Source organism: Ovis aries, chromosome 2, assembly GCF_016772045.2.
Source record: "Ovis aries strain OAR_USU_Benz2616 breed Rambouillet chromosome 2, ARS-UI_Ramb_v3.0, whole genome shotgun sequence".
NCBI classification, from domain to species: Eukaryota; Metazoa; Chordata; class Mammalia; order Artiodactyla; family Bovidae; genus Ovis; species Ovis aries.
In genome coordinates this window covers 22,870,863-22,889,754 of record NC_056055.1, presented here as the reverse complement: position 1 = coordinate 22,889,754, position 18,892 = coordinate 22,870,863, and the positions used below count along the sequence as shown (strand labels likewise).

The 18,892-nt window shown below is 45.6% G+C and overlaps 1 protein-coding gene across 1 annotated transcript; it reads right to left on the bottom strand.

The window, feature by feature from the left end:
• Positions 1–1,551: 1,551 nt before the first annotated feature.
• LOC121818534 (double homeobox protein 4C-like) lies at positions 1,552–6,193 on the bottom strand. Its single transcript, XM_042242727.1, has 2 exons — positions 5,937–6,193; positions 1,552–2,720 (listed from the first exon to the last, which is right to left on the bottom strand). The coding sequence occupies exons 1-2, from the start codon at positions 5,979–5,981 to the stop codon at positions 1,983–1,985; spliced, it is 783 nt and encodes a 260-aa protein (XP_042098661.1). The 5' UTR covers positions 5,982–6,193; the 3' UTR covers positions 1,552–1,982.
• Between the last annotated feature and the right edge of the window lie 12,699 nt (positions 6,194–18,892).

Sequence of the window (18,892 nt, the reverse complement as noted above, 5' to 3'; positions counted from 1 at the left end):
ATCCAGATTCCATGACCAGCTTTGCCACGAGTAAATAGTTCGTGAGTCAGTGTCTTCTCTGAGTCAGTGTCTTCTTTCTTTACTGCAACTTGATAAATATAAGGGCTAACTAACGTTTATTAATCCATTCCAATGTGGATTTCACACATTGTAAGGCACTATAGGGGCAGAAAGACAGGGGACCAGAGAGAAGCCTTATAAAGGTCAGTCTTCAGCCAAACCTTCTGTTCCATTTGAACAGAAGACAGCCATCCAGTCTCCTACCATGCAGCTCTGCTTCTGTCTCTTTGGGCCCCATACCTGGGAAACTCAGCATATCCCCTCAAGAAGACACACAGGAGCAGTTTCCTGACGCCCTTCGTGGGCACAGGGCAGCTTGCTGCTCTGCCCTCCAGCAGGATCTGGTGGTACCCTCATTCCCTCTTCACCTGGTACCACCATTTGGGAAGGAAAATGGGGATGAAGGATGGGGTTTGAGTCTAGAAAGATGTCTACTGATGAAACCCTGAGTAGTCTGGAGTCAAAACCCAAGGTGCTGACAATGTAGATCCAACTTAAGGTTTTTCAGGCTATGAGGCCTTCCTGGCAGTTTGTGTGTTGGTAGTTTAACTTCACAGAATGGTAAGGTAGCAAGGAAAGTGAAATATGTAATTGGACATTTCTGTGGTCAAGCAGCCTGTGCTGAACCCCTGATGCTGCTGCTGCTAAGTCATTTCAGTCGTGTCTGACTCTGTGCAGCCCCATAGACAGCAGCCCACCAGGCTCCCCTGTCCCTGGGATTCTCAGGCAAGAACAATGGAGTAGGGTACCGTTTCCTTCTCCAGTGCACGACAGTGAAAGTCAAGTCACTCAGTCAGGTCCGACTCTTCACGACCCCATGGACTGCAGCCCCCCAGGCTCGTCCATCCATGGGATTTTCCAGGCAAAAGTACTGGAGTGGGTGTGCTCAACACCTAGTTTTCCTTAAAGTCAGACTGCACAGAGCAATTTAAGGCTGCTGGAGTTCATCTCTGATGTACACCAGATCCTTATTTATAAACTGGGTAAAGCTAAGTTTTGCTACTCAGTAACCTTGAAGGTAGTCTGCCACATGAACAAGAAGCATCTTTATATAATTTCTCCAACTTTGAGGGTTCGGTCCCCCTGGCTAAGCAGACTTTCTCCACACAGGTGTGCTTCTCACCCTCTCCCTCTTAGCATGGATGGGTAGGTACCAGAGGGACCCAGGGTACACTGTGTGAACTGAAAGAAGAGACACATTTGCATTCACCTTCCAATTTCTCTCTCTACTCAAACTCATTCATTCTACATTGGGGTTTGCATTTGGCCATACAGAGTGAGTTGGAAGGAGGACTTGCTTTCAGGAAATTGTTTGTCCAGGAGGAGGGATGTGTTCAAAGTCCAGAGGGAAGACACACTTGGCTGGACAAGGGAAGTGGACAGTGTGCACACAGAGAAGGAGGAGGATCCATTCCAGGCCACAGAAATAGCCACAGTGAATCACATTCTGTGAGTATTGAGTTTATTTCTACAAATCAGCCCTCACCCTACCCCTCAATCCCTTCTAAGGTTTACAGAATATTTAAGTGCTTCATATTGATCAAGTGAATCATATTGATTCATATTGATAAAAAGGCAGGACAGATGGACTTCCAAAGATCCCATTTCCTCCCATCTAAGGAAACCCCTTAGGTCCTCTGCCTGCCCATATCCCCTGTACTTTATGCCCTTCCATCCTGACAACTTCATTTCTTTAGAAATATGTCTAGGAGATATACACAAATCTTCAAATCCTTTTTCAATTTTGCATACTATTAAAAAGTATGGATGAGCCCTAGCTGAATTCATCTGTGACCTGACTCACACTTGCTTAGGTTACATCCACTGTTTTGTTGTAGCAAGAGTTTAAGTGCTGCTCCCACAACTGCAATGGCTAATGGCTGAGGGCTGAGGTGCCTCGGGCCTCCCCCCAAGGTCCTTTCTCAGAGGTAGGGATGATACAGCCTCCTGATATTGGCAGCTGCCTTCTTTGGAAACGGCTCAGAAGAAGCAGGATGGGAACACAGCTCCTGGGGCAGAGGAGGTTGAGGAAGTGACCAACAGGACCAGGGTGGCACAGCGGTCTCCAGGCTCTGGGACGATGACTGCTCGAATTCCATCTCTGGCTTCATCTCTGGTGAAGGCTGCGAGCTCCACCATGGCTGCTGCTCACCAGAGGGGGGACGTTGCTCGTATCCCTGTGGGGTCTCATCCCCTTGAGCCAGGAGCTGTTCCGGGGCCCCCACATAAGTCTCTGCACAGCCAGCTTCCAGGTGCGGAGAGGACTGTTGGGAAGCCGTGAGATCTTCGGGGTTGAAGCCTGAGGAGAAATGGTGGAGGCTGAAACTCGAGGAGAAAGAGCAGCGCAGGTCTCCAGAAGGCTCATCAGCTGCACTTGGCAGGTTATGCGAGGCCATATTCACGCTCAGGTTACCAACATACCCACCAAAACCAGCTTGATCAGAAGCATTCCCTGGCTTTGTGGAAAATAAACTGGCATTCCTCTGGGCCGCAAGAAGACACTGCTGGCAAGGGCAGTTGGGGGCACAGAGTCCACCCTGACTGGGTCTTGGAACTGGGGCACCAACTCTTCCATGAATGGGTTCTGGAACCAGGGGGCGTGCCTTTTTCTTCCTTGTGTTCTTGCGAGGATCTCGAGCTCTTCTGTTCTGAAACCACACCTAGAGGGGCGGGGATAGGAGGAGGGAGATGGAGAAAGGAAGAGACACTGAGTCAAAGGAATGAGAAGACAAAAGATATTTTCCAATTAAGCCCAGTCCCATAATTATCACCACCAAGGAGCATGTGACTTAAGGTAGAATTCAAAGTACAATTCGTGGTAAGCTGATTCAAATCATTCAAGGTGTAGCCCAACCTTAACCATCGGGCCAAGCTCCCCAAGCATCATGTGCGCATGCGTCCCACACCCCAGGATGCTGTGGAGGCTGCCATAGCGACACACCCTTTCTTTCTCATTCTACTTTCCAGTCCTTGTCTGCACTGTGCTTGCACTTTCACTCCTGGCTCTTCTCTGCCAACTGCAACTCACCTCTTCTTATCCAGATTATCTTTGAAAGAAGCCTCCTCCCATGGCGGGGGAGGCGGGGCGGACGGGACTGGACAGATGCTAGTCAAAGGGTACCAACTCTCAGGTCATAAGATTAACAAGTTCTGGAGATCTAATTACAGCATGGTGATTACAGCTAATAAAATTGTAAAGAATACTTGAAAGTTACTAAGAAAGTAGATGTTTAATGTTCTTGACATAAAAAAGAAATGTTAACTATGTGACAGAATGAGGTGTTAGATAAACTACAGTGGTAATCATTTTGCAGTTTATAACACAGAACCCCTCTGAGTAAAACCCCTTTTCACTCCAAGCCCCAGTTCAGTGTCAGTTCCTCTGTGGGTCCTTTTAGTACCTCACCTTGGACAAGTGAGGCCTGGAAACAAGACACTTTGTTAGTCCCACCTCCTCTCCTCTGCCTGACATAGGCAGTCCTCTGCCTGACATAGGCAGTCCTCTTCTCTTCCCATTCCCAGGCAGGCCTCCTCTCTGCCTCCTCTAGATTTGAGATGGGGTTCTACTTCCCCCAGGGCTACTCCTTCTCCTGGAGGCACCTCTTTACCCCTCACCCTGGTCCAGTTCTGCCAGGCCTCCCCTTTGCCCTCCAGGAACACAACAGTGGCCTCTTTATAAGCCCAGCCACTAGGCAGGCCCTGAAGATGGAATAGAACAATAAAGGAACTTCACAGACAATTCCCTAGGGAAAACAACTCCCCCGGGGAAACTGCAGGACAAAGGCTCAGACTTACAAATGGAGGTGAGGGAGGAGGGACATTCCCTAAATTCCAACCCTGCACTCTCCTGTACACACTCTGGCCCCAAGGCAAGCCCACCTCCAGGTAGGCACAGGATGCTGGCTTCTTCCCCCACACCATGGCCTTTGCAAATGCTAAGCTGATCTCCAACCAGGAAACTTTCCCAGTCTCTCTGGCCCCTAATTCGGAGAAAGCAATGGCACCCCACTCCAGTACTCTTGCCTGGAAAATCCTATGAACGAAGGAGCCTGGTAGGCTGCAGTCCATGGGGTCACTAAGAGTCGGATACGACTGGGCGACTTCCCTTTCACTTTTCACTTGCATGCATTGGAGAAGGAAATGGCAACCCACTCCAGTGTTCTTGCCTGGAGAATCTCAGAGACGGGGGAGCCTGGTGGGCTGCCGTCTATGGGGTCGCACAGAGTTGGACACGACTGAAGTGAGTTAGCAGTAGCTGGCCCCTAATTGGGTTTCCCAGGTGGCTCAGATGGTAAAGAATCTGCCTGCAATGCAAAAGACCTGGGCTCAATCCCTGGGTCAGGAAAGAGCCTCTGGAGAAGGGAATGGCAATCCACTCCATTATTGTCCCTTTGGGAAATCCCATGGACAGAAGAGTCTGGCAGGTACTGGGTGGCAAAGAGCTGGACACGGCTAATCGACTTTCACTCTCTGGCCCTAATAGGGTGTCTACCAGGTGCCGCCAGAGGGATGTCCCATAGCTGAGCTTTTAAACTTCAAGGTTTCCCATCTGGCTCCAGATGCTACCTGAAGTATAAACGGAAACCCAGAACCTTCTACTGAACTTCTGAACCCAGCGCTTCTGCCCATAAGTGGTTGTGAAGTTGTACCTGCCTGCCTGCTAAGTCGCTTCAGTAATGTACAACTCTGTGTGACCCTATGGACCATAGCCCACCAGGCTGCTCTGTCCATAGGATTCTTCAGGCAAGAATATTGAAGTGGGTTGCCATTCCTTTCTCCAGGGGATCTTCCCAACCCAGGGATGGAACCCAAGTCTCTTAGTCTCTTAGTCTCCTGGGCTTCCCAGACAGCACTAGTGGTAAAGAATCTGCTTGCCAGTGCAGGAGACCTTAATCTAGGACTGAAAACCACTGGTCAAGAACAGAGATTTCAATCCTAGCTACACATCAGAATCACCTGGGAGGCTTTCTAAACAGCCTGTGTATATTCCAGCTCTGCCCTCAGAGACCTGAATTTCATTAAGAGCAGCAGCAGCAGTTTTCAGACTTGACCTCACACTTCAATCACCTAGAGGGCAGAGGAGGGGGTGTTATTTAAATTCCCAGGCTGGACCCAGACTCATCCCAGTAGACTTCCTGGAGGAGGAATCAGAGAGACTACAGTGTGCCCCCAAGGCTGTGACCCAGAGAACTAAAGATCCAAGATCCCTGGGACCTCCAGTCTCCTTTGGGGGATCCCTGTGAAATCAAAACCATTTTCTTTACAACACCCAGATGTGACTTGGCTCTGCTCTTTTGCTTCCTTCCTATATTCTGATTCCCAGAGGCCCAGAGAGCTGGTACAGCAAAGGGAATGCAAGGAACTGAGAAACCAGCCTCTGAGTCTTATTCTGCCATTCCTCTAAGACAGTTTTCAGGCTTTGAAACCATGGTTGCTTTTCTTAAAAAATACTTCAAGGTTAACATGTAACGAGTTTATTGTTGTTCAGTCGCTAAGATTCTTTGCAGCCTCATGAACTGCAGCACAGGTTTATTATGGTTATTTTTACTGAATTAGTGAATATTTTGAAATGTCTCAGTTTCAATTTATTTTTCCCCCCTTTTTTTCAGTTCTCAGTTTTCAATTTTTAACATGGTAAATATTTGACAGAACCCACAGAAGCCAGTTTAGACTCCACCCCTTGCCAGAGTAGTAACCTAAATTACTAACCTCTAACCTTTATTTTCCTGTAAATGGGGATAATGTCTACCTCACAGCAATATTAAGAGGATTAACTCAAAGCAGGGCTTTTAAAACCAGTATTAAAAACAGACAGTTAACACGTGGGCTGGTTCCCCACCCAGCCCTGCCCTCCTGTCAAGCATTTACATTTTTACCTGGATTCTTGACTCAGGAACCTTGATTTGCTCAGCCAGAGCCATTCTGGCATTAATATCGGGGTAAGCGTCACTTTTGAAAGCCTCAAAAAGAACCTTGTACTGGTTTTTGTCGTACTTGGTTCTCCTGCGCCTCTGGCCTTCTTTAGACTGTGGAGCAGGTCCAGAAAGCGACTCTAGAACAGATCCAGAATGAGAAACAGACTTTAGCCTCAGGCCTCACATTTCGGTTCACTTGTAACCTCTGCATCTCTGTGTGAGAGATGAGACTTGCTCACTTTGCAACCTCCCAAAGAGAAGGAATTTTGTTTCTGGGCAGGAAGCTTAGGCCCCCTTGGAGAGCTCTCACAAGCCCACTCCTGGGATTCTGCTCCTGGCCTGGCACCCTCTGAGGAATCCCATTAAATACGGACTCGCCCTCAGCTCCCAACTCAGGATTCCACCTGCACATCTTACCGATCCCAAAAACGTCGGTGCACCCCAAACAATTCTTGGGGCATCTGCCATATAAATTATAATGACAACGCAATGCACAGGTCCAGACACTGGCCTGGGAATGCCCAGATGTGTCTGTCAAGACCCCCACTAATATGTACCCACCACCTATGAGAGGACTCAAAATATGCAGGTATTAGGAGATGTCAAAAATTAAAACGAGGAAATCTCATCTGAGAAAAACCAAACATCGTGGAATTCTACACATTAATATTTGCATTTCTGCTTGTAACCAGGGCAAGCTCCCCAGTCCTCAATTTTAGCTTTGGACTCCCAAGTCCATTAGAACTGGGCTCACCACTGACTCAGTTCTAAACCAAATTCACTCTCTGATGGAAAATGGGCAAAATATCAGGCCCTGGAGAAGCTAGGCTCCCTTCCCCCTTTAAGCCCTCCTCAAAGCAATCTAGAACCGCTGCATCCTGCAAAGGGAACTTTCCACATTTCTGAATTTAAGGGGAAAAAAAAAAAAAAAAAAACCATGATGGGTGCCTACTACCATCTTGAGCTCCTTCTCTAAGGAGGCTTTTTCAGGGCCTGGTCTAGTTAGCCTTTCCCTCTTTCCAAGTCTCAGCAGTAAATGGCACAATGAACAGAAAACTTCAAAGCACTCCAGCTGAGCCCTGCGAATACCCCACAGCCCAGACTCTTCCGCATTAGTGCACAAGAGCCCTCCTCCCAAAGACTCACCCTCCGAAGAAGACATGCTGAGGATGTGCCTCAAGACGAGCAAGGAACTTCAGCAAGAACTGCCTCCCTCTCTCCTGGAGTCCTGTAGAGGCACTGGAGGGACCCACCCAGTCAAGCCCCTTTTAAACACCTTCCAAGGCCCCCTCCCTTAACACAATCTTCTCTAAAAGTAGTTCTGGGAGTGGCCAGGCGCACTCGGAAGAGCACTAGTTTCCGGTGCGTACAACGAGGGAACTTTGCGCAGCTACTGAGACATTGAGCGCTGGGTCAGGATTTAGGAAACCTGATTGGAGATTGCCCCCACCCTGTCGCAGAATAGACCAGACCACACAGCGTCATCAAGGTGATTGGTTTTAAGAGATATGACGGCAGATGAATTAGTTAAGGAATGAAAGGCCTCTTCTGCATCCACAATATGCCCAGGTGCAGTGCGGCCAGCGTCGCCCAACAGCAAGCGTCCCCCAGTAGCAAACATAGGGCCAGACTGAGTCACACTTACCTACCCCAGTACTACAGAACTTGCTGCTGCAGTTTCCTCATCCATGTCCTCTGATCAACATTTAAATAATGAAAAAAAAATTTTTTAATCGTGAAATGAACTATGTTATAAAAGCTGCTGCCATGCCTACATAATACATAGAAGGTCATGAGTCAAGATTTAGACATTTATGCTGTATATCAGGGCCCACTTTTCTTGAATTCCAATGGACTGAGCAAATCTCAAGGGAATTTTAGTAGAATATAATTCCAGGAAAATAGAAAGGAAATAAATTGCAAACTGCCCCCAAGGTGCAGGGACCAGGAGAGAAAGGGGTGGGAAGCTGCATGACCTTTTGCTTATCTCATTGTGGTGATTAACAAGCAGGGTGGGGCACTAGATATGATCACATTTTGTTGTTGCTGTTGTTCAATCACTCAGTCGCATCCTACTCTTTGCAACCCCTTGGACTGCAGCACACCAGGCTTCCCTGTCCTTCACTATCTCCATGATTTTGCTCAAACTCATGTCAGTTGAGTCCGTGATGCTATTTATAACCACCTCAACCTTTGCTGCCCCCTCTTCTCCTGCCCGTAGTCTTTCTCAGCATTAGGGTCTTTTCCACCTCTTCACATCAGGTGCCCAAAGTATTGTAGCTTCAGTTTCAGCATCAGTCCTTGCAATGAATATTCAGGGTTGATTTCCTTCAGGATTGACTGGTTTGGTCTCCTTGCAGTCCAAGGGACTCTCAAGAGTATTCTCCAGCACAGTTAGAAAGCATCGACTCTGGCACTCAGCTTTCTTTATAGTCCAACTCTCACATCCATGTGGGTGGATGTGTAGTCAATCATGTCCAACTCTTTGTGATGCTATGGACTGTAGCCTGCCAGGTTCCTCTGTCCATGGAATTTCCCAGGCAAGAAGACTGGAGAGGGTTGCCATTTTCCTACTTCAGGGGATCTTCCTGACCTAGAGACTAAAACTGTGTCTCTTGCATATCTGCCTTGTCAGGCAGATTTTTTACCACTGTGCCACCTGGGAAGCCCCAGTTCACGTCCATACATGACTACTGGAAAAACCATAGTTTTGACTAGACGGAGCTTTGTCGGCAAAGTGTCTGCTTTTCAATGTACTGCCTAGGTTTGTCATAGTTTTCCTTCCAAGGAGCAAGCCTCTTTTAATTTCATGGCTACAGTCAACATCTGCAGTTATTTGGAAACCCAAGCAAAGAAAATCTGTCCCTGTTTCCACTTTTTTCCCCTTCTATTTTCCTGGCCACCTCATGCGAAGAGTTAAATTATTGGAAAAGACTCTGATGCTGAGAGGGATTGGGGGCAGGAGGAGAAGGGGACGACAGAGGATGAGATGGCTGGATGGCATCACTGACTCAATGGACGTGAATCTGAGTGAACTCCGGGAGTTGGTGATGGACAAGGAGGCCTGGCATGCTGTGATTCATGGGGTCGCAAAGAGTCGGACACGACTGAGTGACAGAACTGAACTGAACTGATACAACCAGATGCCATGATCTTAGTTTTTTGAATGCTGAGTTTTAAGCCAGCTTTTTCACTATCCTCTTTGACCTTCATCAAGAAGTTCTTAAATTCCTCTTCACTTTCTGCATTATAATGGTATCATAAACGGTAAAGAATCTGCCTGCCATGCAGGAGACCGGGGTTCGATTCCTGGGTTGGGAAGTTCCTCTGGAGAAGGGAATGGCAAGCCACTCCAGTATTCTTGCCTGGAGAATTCCATGGACAGAGAAGCCTGGTGGGCTACAGTCCATGGGGTCGCAAAGAGTCGAACACGACTGAGCGAATAACACACACATAACACACACACACATTTCTCCCAGCAGTCTTGATTCCAACTTGTGATTCATCTTGCCCAGCATTTCCCATGATGAGCTTCCCTGGGGACTCAGTGTTAAAAATCCTCCTACCTATGCAGGAGATGCAGTTCAATCCCTAGGTTGGGAAGGTCCTCTGGAGATGGGGATGGCTACCCACTCCAGTATTATTGCTCATAGAAGTCCAAGGACAGAGGAGCCTGGTGGGCTATCGTCCATGGAGTTGCAAAGAGTCAGCATGACTGCACAACTAACACTTTCACTCTGCAAATATGAAAAATAAGCAGGGTGACAGTATATAACCTTCAAGTTCTCCTTTCCCAATTTTGAACCATCCATTGTTCCATGTCCAGTTCTGACTGTTACTTCTTGACCTGCATAAGGTTTCTCAGGAGGCAGGTAAGGTTTCTCAGGAGGCTGGTATTCCCGTCTTTTTAAGAATTTTCCACAGTTTGTTGTGATCCATACCAAAGGCTTTTGATCACATTTTGACCACTATCTAGCGTTTTCTTTCAAGCTCCATAGTTTTGTTTTGCTTCTGGCTGGATTAATTTGCAACTTGTTCAATTAATTTGGCATTGTCTCAGAAAAAAAAGAAATTATTTCCACCAAAGTCTGTCCTGAGCTGAAAGATTTAAATAGAGCAAACTTGGAAAGATCCAAGTGTTGAGAAGTAGAGTGGGAAGTATTGTTGAAAATTGTCAAAAAGACTACCTCAAAATGCCATATGAAGCTTCTCTGATGGTCTCCCATGGAGAATTCCATCTCAGAAACCTGCTTTCTGCTCTGCATTCCAGGAAGCTCAGAAATACATGGGCACTGGCCTCCTATTCTGCTCTGAGGTTGGTTCTGCTGGCCCATCTCGTTCCTGCAGAAAGGGGTAGCAGGCTGAAAACCCAGAATGCTTCCAATCCTAAAAGGCTCTCCATCTGCCCCAGTTCTGGTTAGAAATGATCTTCACAGCTGTGTGTCCATGATGGATGTACTCTGTTTGAAAAAGTTTAGCATCAGAGGGTCCACCTTGGGCAGAAGGAACCACCTTATGGGTGTGATAGTTCCCACTCCTTCACCAGGGAACAGCTACATCAGCTCCAAGCAGTTGTACTTCCCCACCCACACACAGCCCCATAAGACCCCACAAGACTCCCCTTCGGCCCCACAAGATCCCACAGCCACCCCAAAAAGACCCCAAATGGCCCCACAACAACCCAACAAGACTCCACACCATGCTATCCCACATAATGCCCCAAAGCCCCCACCATCTCTTTAACACTTGAAACTCTCACTTCATTTCCCGTTCCTAAATTTGAGAAGACTACTGCACTTGCAGGGGATGGTGAGTGTCAAGCTCTGTGCAGAAGGAGAGAGATGAACAGGAGGTGCAGGAGTGGAGAAACCATGGAGAATTTGCGGGGGAGCAGAGGGAGCTCTATACAGGTGTGGACATGGATTTTTGGAGAAACACTTTAGAATGGGAGAAACTCTAGTGTGCATCAAAGCAGAAAAGAGGTGACCAATGTTTCAGTGCCACAAAAGGACATATCCAAAGCTCAAAGGATCTGAATCTCTGCTCTGGGCCAAGCCCTGATCTTGTATTAATTTGTCCCCATAACTACTCTCATCCCCATTTCTTCAAGAGTGGAGGCCAAGCCCCAAAATCCCTTTAAAGGCACAGTCCTGGAATCCAAGGCAGTTTGGGCAGTAAACTGCTGCCCTTTTTTCCTCCTCTGAAACAGGCCCTGAGGGTGTTTATAACCAATAAAGTGGCTGAGCCACATTTATAACCAATACATGGCTGAGCCACATTGGGCACCTGAATGGGGCAAGTCCAAACTGAGATGTGCTGTGACTGTAAAACACACCCTGAATTGCGGGGTTGTTTTGTTTGCTTCTTTGTTTGTTTGCTTGGTTTTTTCCCCATGGTGTGGCATGCAGGGTCTTAATTTCCCAACCAGAGACTGAGCCCATGATTCCTGCAGTGGAAGCTTAGAGTCTTAACTACTGGACATCCAGGGAAGCCCTGGCACTCTGCATTTTGGACACTCAGCACAAAACACACGATGTGAAACAGCTCTGTCCAAGAAAAAAATACTCAATAGCCAATCTAAGAAATAAATGGAAAATTTTATTCAAGCCAATCTGAGGATTACAACCCAGGAGACAGTCTCTCAGAAAGCACTGAGGACTGTTCCACCCATTGGAACTCAAAGATCCATTAGAGGTCAAATCACAGTTATATAAGCTTTTGAGACAAAGTGTTATACGTACGAGAAACATATTGATAGTTTACATGATCTAACAAGGCAAGTAGTGAGTCATCATGACTTCTTACAGAATTGAGAAAGGAATGTTATCTCCTAAGGAGTTACCTTGCTGGCACTGACAGAAAATTGGTGGGGTTTTTAGTTAATTTTTTTGTTGGTGAGCACGCATTCCTGTGTCTTCTAGATCTTCTAAGGAGATCTAGTCTGTGTACAGTGCAGACTCCCAATGCGCATGAAGGGGAGAGAAGAGTGACTCAAACAGCAGATAAAATTTTAGGTTCAAGTTTTCTTGTCCTGCCTTAAAATAATTTTGTTTCATCAGCTCAGTGATTTTTATATGCATTACACAGTCAAAACAACATTTTTTACATACTGGGCAAAATAAAACGTGTTAGTAAAATCAATGTCACTCATCTTACCTTTTTAGTGTAGTTATTATAAAATTTAAAATCACCTATGTGGCTCACATTATATTAAGAGTCTGTGCCCTTAATTGCTATGCAGTCCCTCTACACCTATGAGGTGCCAGATAATGGGCAAGATCCTAAAGATAAATTTATGAACAAGACAAATAGTATTTCTCTGTGGCATCAAGAAGCTTCCCTGTTCCTCATGGGAGAAGGCCAAAGCTTCAGATTCCTTTAGAGCCCTCAACCCCTGGGATCTATTGCCTGATGATCTGAGGTGGAGCTGATGTGATAACAATAGAAATTAAGCGCACAATAAATGTAATGCACTTGAATCATCTGGAAACCATCCCCAATCCCTTCCCCCACCCCTCACCCCTCCCCCTTCACCCTCACACTTGTCTATGGAAAAACTGTCATCCACAAAACCAGTTGCGCCAAAAAACACTGTGGACTGCTGCATTAGAGAATAACAGGGAAAAAATTAAAAAAAAAAAATTTAAGGAAGTTTATCTTTACTTCCAAAGACATTTGACAATGAGTCTATCCCAAATTATGTTTATTTATTATTCAGTTGAAGTGTATCAGACACTCATCACTCATAAATTAATGTTTTCCCATAAGAAATGGCAGACTTTATAACATAGTTGTGAATACTTGTTGATTATTTGAGGTTAGTATTTCAAGAATCATGCCAAAAAAAATTTTTTTTAAAGCATAACAGTAATAGATGGAAATAGAGAAGGGGGAAAAAAAGATTGTGTGTGTGAGAGAGATGGAGATTGAGGGTGATTGAAAGGGAGTCAAAAAGAGTCCATTCATGAATGTCTTCATGATTCAGACCCTCAGGACCACACTTGGCTAAAATGAACTCCATGGGCCTCCCCTGGTGGTCCATTGGCTAAGATCCCAAGTTCTCAATGCAGGGGACCTGAGTTTGATCCTTGGTCAGGGAACTAGATCCCACATGCCACAACTAAGAGCTCACAGGCTTCAACTAAAGACCCTGCGTGCCACAACTAAGACCCAGCCCAGCCAAATAAATATTTTTAAAATAATAATAACTAAAAAAATAAAATAAACTGCATAACTTTTGTCTCTCTCCTCCTCTCCCCCAGCCCCCTGATCTCCCTGTCCTTCCAATCCCTGTGACATTAGTGTTAGTCGCTTGGTCATATCTGCTTTTGTGACTCCATAGACTGTAGCCCACCAGGCTCCTCTATCTCTAGGATTCTCCAGGCAAGAATACTGGAGTGGGTGGCCATTTCCTTCTTCAGGAAATCTTCCCAACTCAGGGATCCAGCTGAAGCTCCTGCACTGAGGCAGATTCTTTATCCTCTGAGCCACCAGGGAAGGTCAGATAGATTTTGTTGTGAATCTGGCTCCTCCCTGCCCTAGCTCCCTGAAATGGAAAGACTTAGAAAAACTCTCTAAACTTCATTTTTCTTATGTGAACAACAGAAGTAACTAAATTCGCTGCCTCACTGGGTTTTCATATAAAGTGCCTTTCAGTAGGTTCTGGCATGTGTTACGTGCTTATTAAACATTAACTATTTTACTCTCTTCAAAAATACGAAGACCAATGAATTAGTGCTTTTATTTTATGCCTGAAATTTCCCTGATTCAGAGCTCACAGGGAAGAAAGAGCAGCCTGAGCAGACAAAGGATTATGAATGATATCCTGGGGCACTCCAGGGGCTTTTAGCCATGTCAGTTCTAGGCTAAGCAAAGGAGTCAGATCTTCCTTGATTAACTCATTAAAAATGACTACAGGGCACTCAGCTCTGCTAGGGCTAATTAAGGGAAAAGACAGAAGGGGATGGAGCTGATTTGCAGCACAAAGAACCACAAAGAAATCTGGGATTAAAGGATTTAGTAGATTTGGGCGAAGGTGCTGCTATGCCTTCCAGTGGGGCTGGTAGGACCGATGCGGGCTCTGTGAACGAAGCTACCGAAATTTCAGACAAAGTGGGAGACTGGCTTTGGGGCATCTACCACTTCAGCACCAATAAGAATGACTTCCAGAGGAACTTGTTCTTCAATTTGGGACTTTGCTGCTGGAGTTTGGCTGGCCAGGAATTCGAGTTACATTGACCAAATAGCATCTCAGCCTGGGATGTAACCACAAAGATACACGGAACCCCTGTGCTGTACTTGAACCTTCCAGAAATAGAGCCTTCAATCTGTGACCATCACAAGACTTGCCCTGATGGCAGCTGAAGCTTTATTCAGATGGGTACTTTCCCTTCCCTGCCTGATTTACTTTTCTTTGTTGAGTCCACTCAGGACACCCACTGCAGGTCAATGGGCAGGCTTCAGCTAAAGTGTCGTTCTCTGTTCTGTAAAGTTCTATACAACAAGGGTGTGATCCCTGGGTCGGGAAGATCCCCTGGAGGAGGGCACAGCTACCCACTCCAGTATTCTTGCCTGGAGAATCCCATGGACAGAGGAGCCTGGCGAGCTATAGTCCATAGCGTTGCAAAGAGTTGAACACAGCTGAAGCAACTTAACACAGATACATAGTTCCTAAGTTTTGTCAGCGGATGATCTTTGTTCTTGACCTGAAGAATAATTTAATTAACAAAGACTGTACATAAAGACAAAAAAAAAACACACACACAAAGATTTAGAAGATTTGGAGTCAAATTCATGCTCCAGCACTTATACGCAATATTCTGGGTCCCTAAATACCTTATGATTTAACTTCTCTGAATCTGGGTATCTTCACATGTAATTCTCACACCACCACTGGTAAAACCCACTATGCTTTAATGACTTAATAATGATGAACATTTATTGAGAACTTAATGACTTATTACACTCTCATTAAACCATTGGAGCAACCCTCTTCAGTGGGTACTAGCAGTATCTCATTTGAAGAGAAAAACACTCAGCAATTGTTGTGGTCTTCAGCTGATGAGGAGCACTTTGAGAAACCCACTGCAACCACTTTGGTTTTATCCCCTGCACTAGGCCTCTACATATTAATGTTCCAAGAGTAACTGCAGGTTCCCTAAGTTGGAACCTTGGCCCATGGCCCTCTCCCTAGAAGTGCACACGATGGGCACTCACAGAGCTTTATTGACTTACTGCTTGATGATGCTAAGAGTGGTGGAAAGGACTTCCCTATTGGTCCAGTGTTAAGAATCTGCCTGCCAATGCAGGGGACACGGGTTTGATCCCTGGTTTGGGAAGATTCCACGTGCCTTGGGGCAGCTGAGCCCATGTGCCACAACTACTGAAGCTGGAGAGCTCTAGAGCCCATGCTCACTGCAAGCCTGTGCACAGCAACAAAGACCCAGTACAGCCAAAAATAAATAAATTAAAAAGTGACAGAGAGCCACTGACTCACTTTAGTACTTGAGAAAATACAGAATTTTCTGAGATAAGCAGCTATGGAGGGGAACTGGAAGATTACTAGTAGTAGTATCTGCTATGTGTTTAATCCTCAAAAGGTCGTGTATGAGAGCAGCCACCTCATTCAGCTGAGAGAACTGCAGGCACTGGAGTAGGCATTTCTCCTCTTCACAAAAAGGAATTTATAGAGTGCACTTGAGTCATCTTCTCAGTTACTCTGCGACCCCATGGACTGCAGCCCATCAGCCTCCTCTGTCCATGGGATTCCCCAGGCAAGAATACTAAAGTGGGTTGCCATTTCCTTCTCTAGGGGATTTTCATGACCTAGGGATCAAACATGCAACTCTTGCATTGTCAGGCAGATTCTTTACCACTGAGTCATCTTGCTGCTGCTGATGCTGTTAAGCCACTTCAGTCGTGTCCGACTCTGTGTGACCCCATAGACAGCAGCCCACCAGGCTCCCCATCCCTGGGTTTCTCCAGGCAAGAACACTGGAGTGGGTTGCCATTTCCTTCTCCAATGCATGAAAGTGAAAAGTGAAAGTGAAGTCTCTCAGTCGTGCCTGACTCACAGTGACCCCATGGACTGCAGCCTACCAGGCTCCTCCGCCCATGGGATTTTCCAGGCAAGAGCGCTAGAGTGGGGAGCTTAGGCTATTCTGTGTACTCACTTTCTGAGGCAACTTTCGAGCCCCTTGGCTTGGATAGGATTGGGGGAAACATATGAGTAACAGAGTATAAACTCTTGACTAGTTACTCAAAATGTGCTTTGCAAGCCAGCAGCCCTGTCTACCAATAACAATCCAACAAGAAAAATGATTATACAAATATACTCACTTAACAATAGAGGTCTAAAACACAGTGAAACGAAACCAGACTTAACTGAAAGGAGAAATACATAATTCAACAATAAAAGTTGAAAACATCATGTCCCACTTTCAATAATAAAACAAATAGGCAAAAGAAAAGCCAGGAGCTCAGTCGTGTCCGATTCTTCGAGACCCCATGGACTATATCCTACCAGGCTCCTCTGTCATGGAATTTTCCAGGCAAGAGTACTGGAGCGCATTGCCATTTCCTTCTCCAGGGGATCTTCCCAATGCAAGGACTGAACCCGGTCTCCCGCAGTGCAGGAAGACGCTTTACCCTCTGAGCCACCAAGGAAGCCACTAGCTAGAACACCACTAAAACACAATTCGATCCAGCAGACGCCTGTAGGTAGCATGTGGTCTCTTCCTGGACCAGATTGAACGTGTGTCCCCTGCACTGCAAGGCAGGTTCTTAACCACTGGACCACCAGGAAGTCCCTGTGATTACTGTTTTAATGATTTTTTTAGAGGAAATTTAAAAATTTCAGAACAGTTTTAGATTTACAGAAAAATCGTAACAATAATGCACCTCGCACATATTCACAACCCAGTTTCTTCTCTTAACATTTTGTATTAGTATGGCACATCTTCAATAATTAATAACTGAACATTGACACATTATTGACGGAAGTCCGTACTTCATTCAGATTTCCTTAGTTTTTACCGAATATGTTTTTTTTCTGTCCTAGTGTTCTAAGATATCAAGTTCTATTTCGTTGTCACATCTCTTTAGCCTCCTCTTGGTTATGGGCTTCCCTTGTGGCTCAGCTGGTAAAGAATCAGCCTGCAATGCAGGAGATCTGGGTTCGATCCCTGGGTTGGGAGATCCCCTGGAGAAGGGAACGTCTACCCACTCCAGTATTCTGCCCTGGAGAATTCATGCCATAGACTGTATAGTTCATGGGGTCACAAAGAATCGGACACAACAGAGTGAACTTCACTTGGCTGTGGCAGTTTCTCAGACTTTCCTTGTTCTTGATGACCTTGCCAGTTTTGAGGAGTGTTGTTCACCTTTTTGTAGAATGGCCCACATTAGCGATTTGCGTCATGTTTCCTCATGATTTGATAGAGATTATGGGATTTGGGAAGGAAGACACCAGAGTGCCATTCTTTCCACGTACTATCAGCATGGCTTATCAGGCTTATCACTAGTAATAACCTTATCTCCTGACTGAGGTGGAGTCTTGTCAGATTTCTTCCCTGTATAGTATTTTTCATTTGATTTCACTTGATTTTCATTTCAGATGAGATGGGTGAATGGCATCACCAATGCAATGAACATGAACTTGGGCAAACTTCAGGAGATAGTGAGGGACAGGGAGGCCTGGCGTGCTGCAGCCCATGGGGTCACAAAGAATTGAACATGACTGGGCCACTGAATGACAATAATATAGCCTTTTTTATTAACTTTTCATACTGTCCTCTTTGACAGTATGACATGACATACAGCCAGCCGTTAAAAAGTGGGGAGCTATTCATGTACTGGAAAGAAAACAACTTACAGAAATGAAAATATGTAACAGGGAGAGGTAGAGGGGAAGGGAGAGAAAAGTCCATATGTATTACAGGGACTCAGCCACACAATATATCACTAGAGTTTAATTTCCTTTAATTGTAGGGTCAGAAAAGATACTTAGGAATTGATTGATAGCCTAGATCCTGCAAAACCTGCTGTTCTGAGGGGAAGAGGCATCTGTAAATTTCAACAAAATTCCTGGAAAGATAATGCAAAATTTTCTGAAGCCACAGGAAAACATCAAAAGAAGCATTAAAATAACCCTAATATTAGGGTGACTAATATTGTGACTATGTGGATGACAACACACTGTGGAAAATTCTTAAAGAGATAGGAATACCAGACCACCTGACCTGCCTCCTGAGAAATCTGTATGCAGGTCAAGAAGCAACAGTTAGTACTGGACATGGAACAACAGACTGGTTCCAAACTGGGAAAGGAGTATGGCAACACCGTATATTGTCACCCTGCTTATTTAACTTCTATGCAGAGTGCATCATGAGAAATGCTGGGCTAGATGAAGCACAAGCTAGGATCAAGATTGCCAGAAGAAATACCAATAACCTCAGATATGCAGATAACACCACCCTTATGGCAGAAAGCAGAGAAGAACTAAAGAGCCTCTTGAAGAAAGTGAAAGAAGAGAGTGGAAAGCCTGGCTTAAAATTCAGCATTCAGAAAACTAAGATATGGCATCTGGTCCCATCACTTCATGGCAAACAGATGGGGAGACAATGGAAACAGTGACTTACTTTTCTTGGGCTCCAAAATCACTGCAGATGGTGATTGCAGCCATGAAATTAAAAGACACTTGCTCCTTGACCAACCTAGACAGCATATTAAAAAGCAGAGACATTACTTTGCCAACGAAGGTTTGTCTAGTCAAAGCTATGGTTTTTCCAGTAGTCACATATGGATGTGAGAGTTGAACCATAAAGAAAGCTGAGCGCTGAAGAACTGATGCTTTTGAACTGTGGTGTTGGAGAAGACTCTTGAGAATCCCTTGGACTGCAAGGAGATCCAACCAGTCC

What these genes read in the sequence shown, in the direction of transcription:
- LOC121818534 (XM_042242727.1), bottom strand. Translation starts at nt 5,981, where the DNA reads ATGGCTCTGGCTGAGCAAATCAAGGTTCCTGAGTCAAGAATCCAG. An exon ending in TTCCTGAGTCAAGAATCCAG is followed by an intron (nt 2,721 to 5,936) that starts GTAAAAATGTAA and finishes CCGCCCCTCTAG; the next exon opens with GTGTGGTTTCAGAACAGAAG.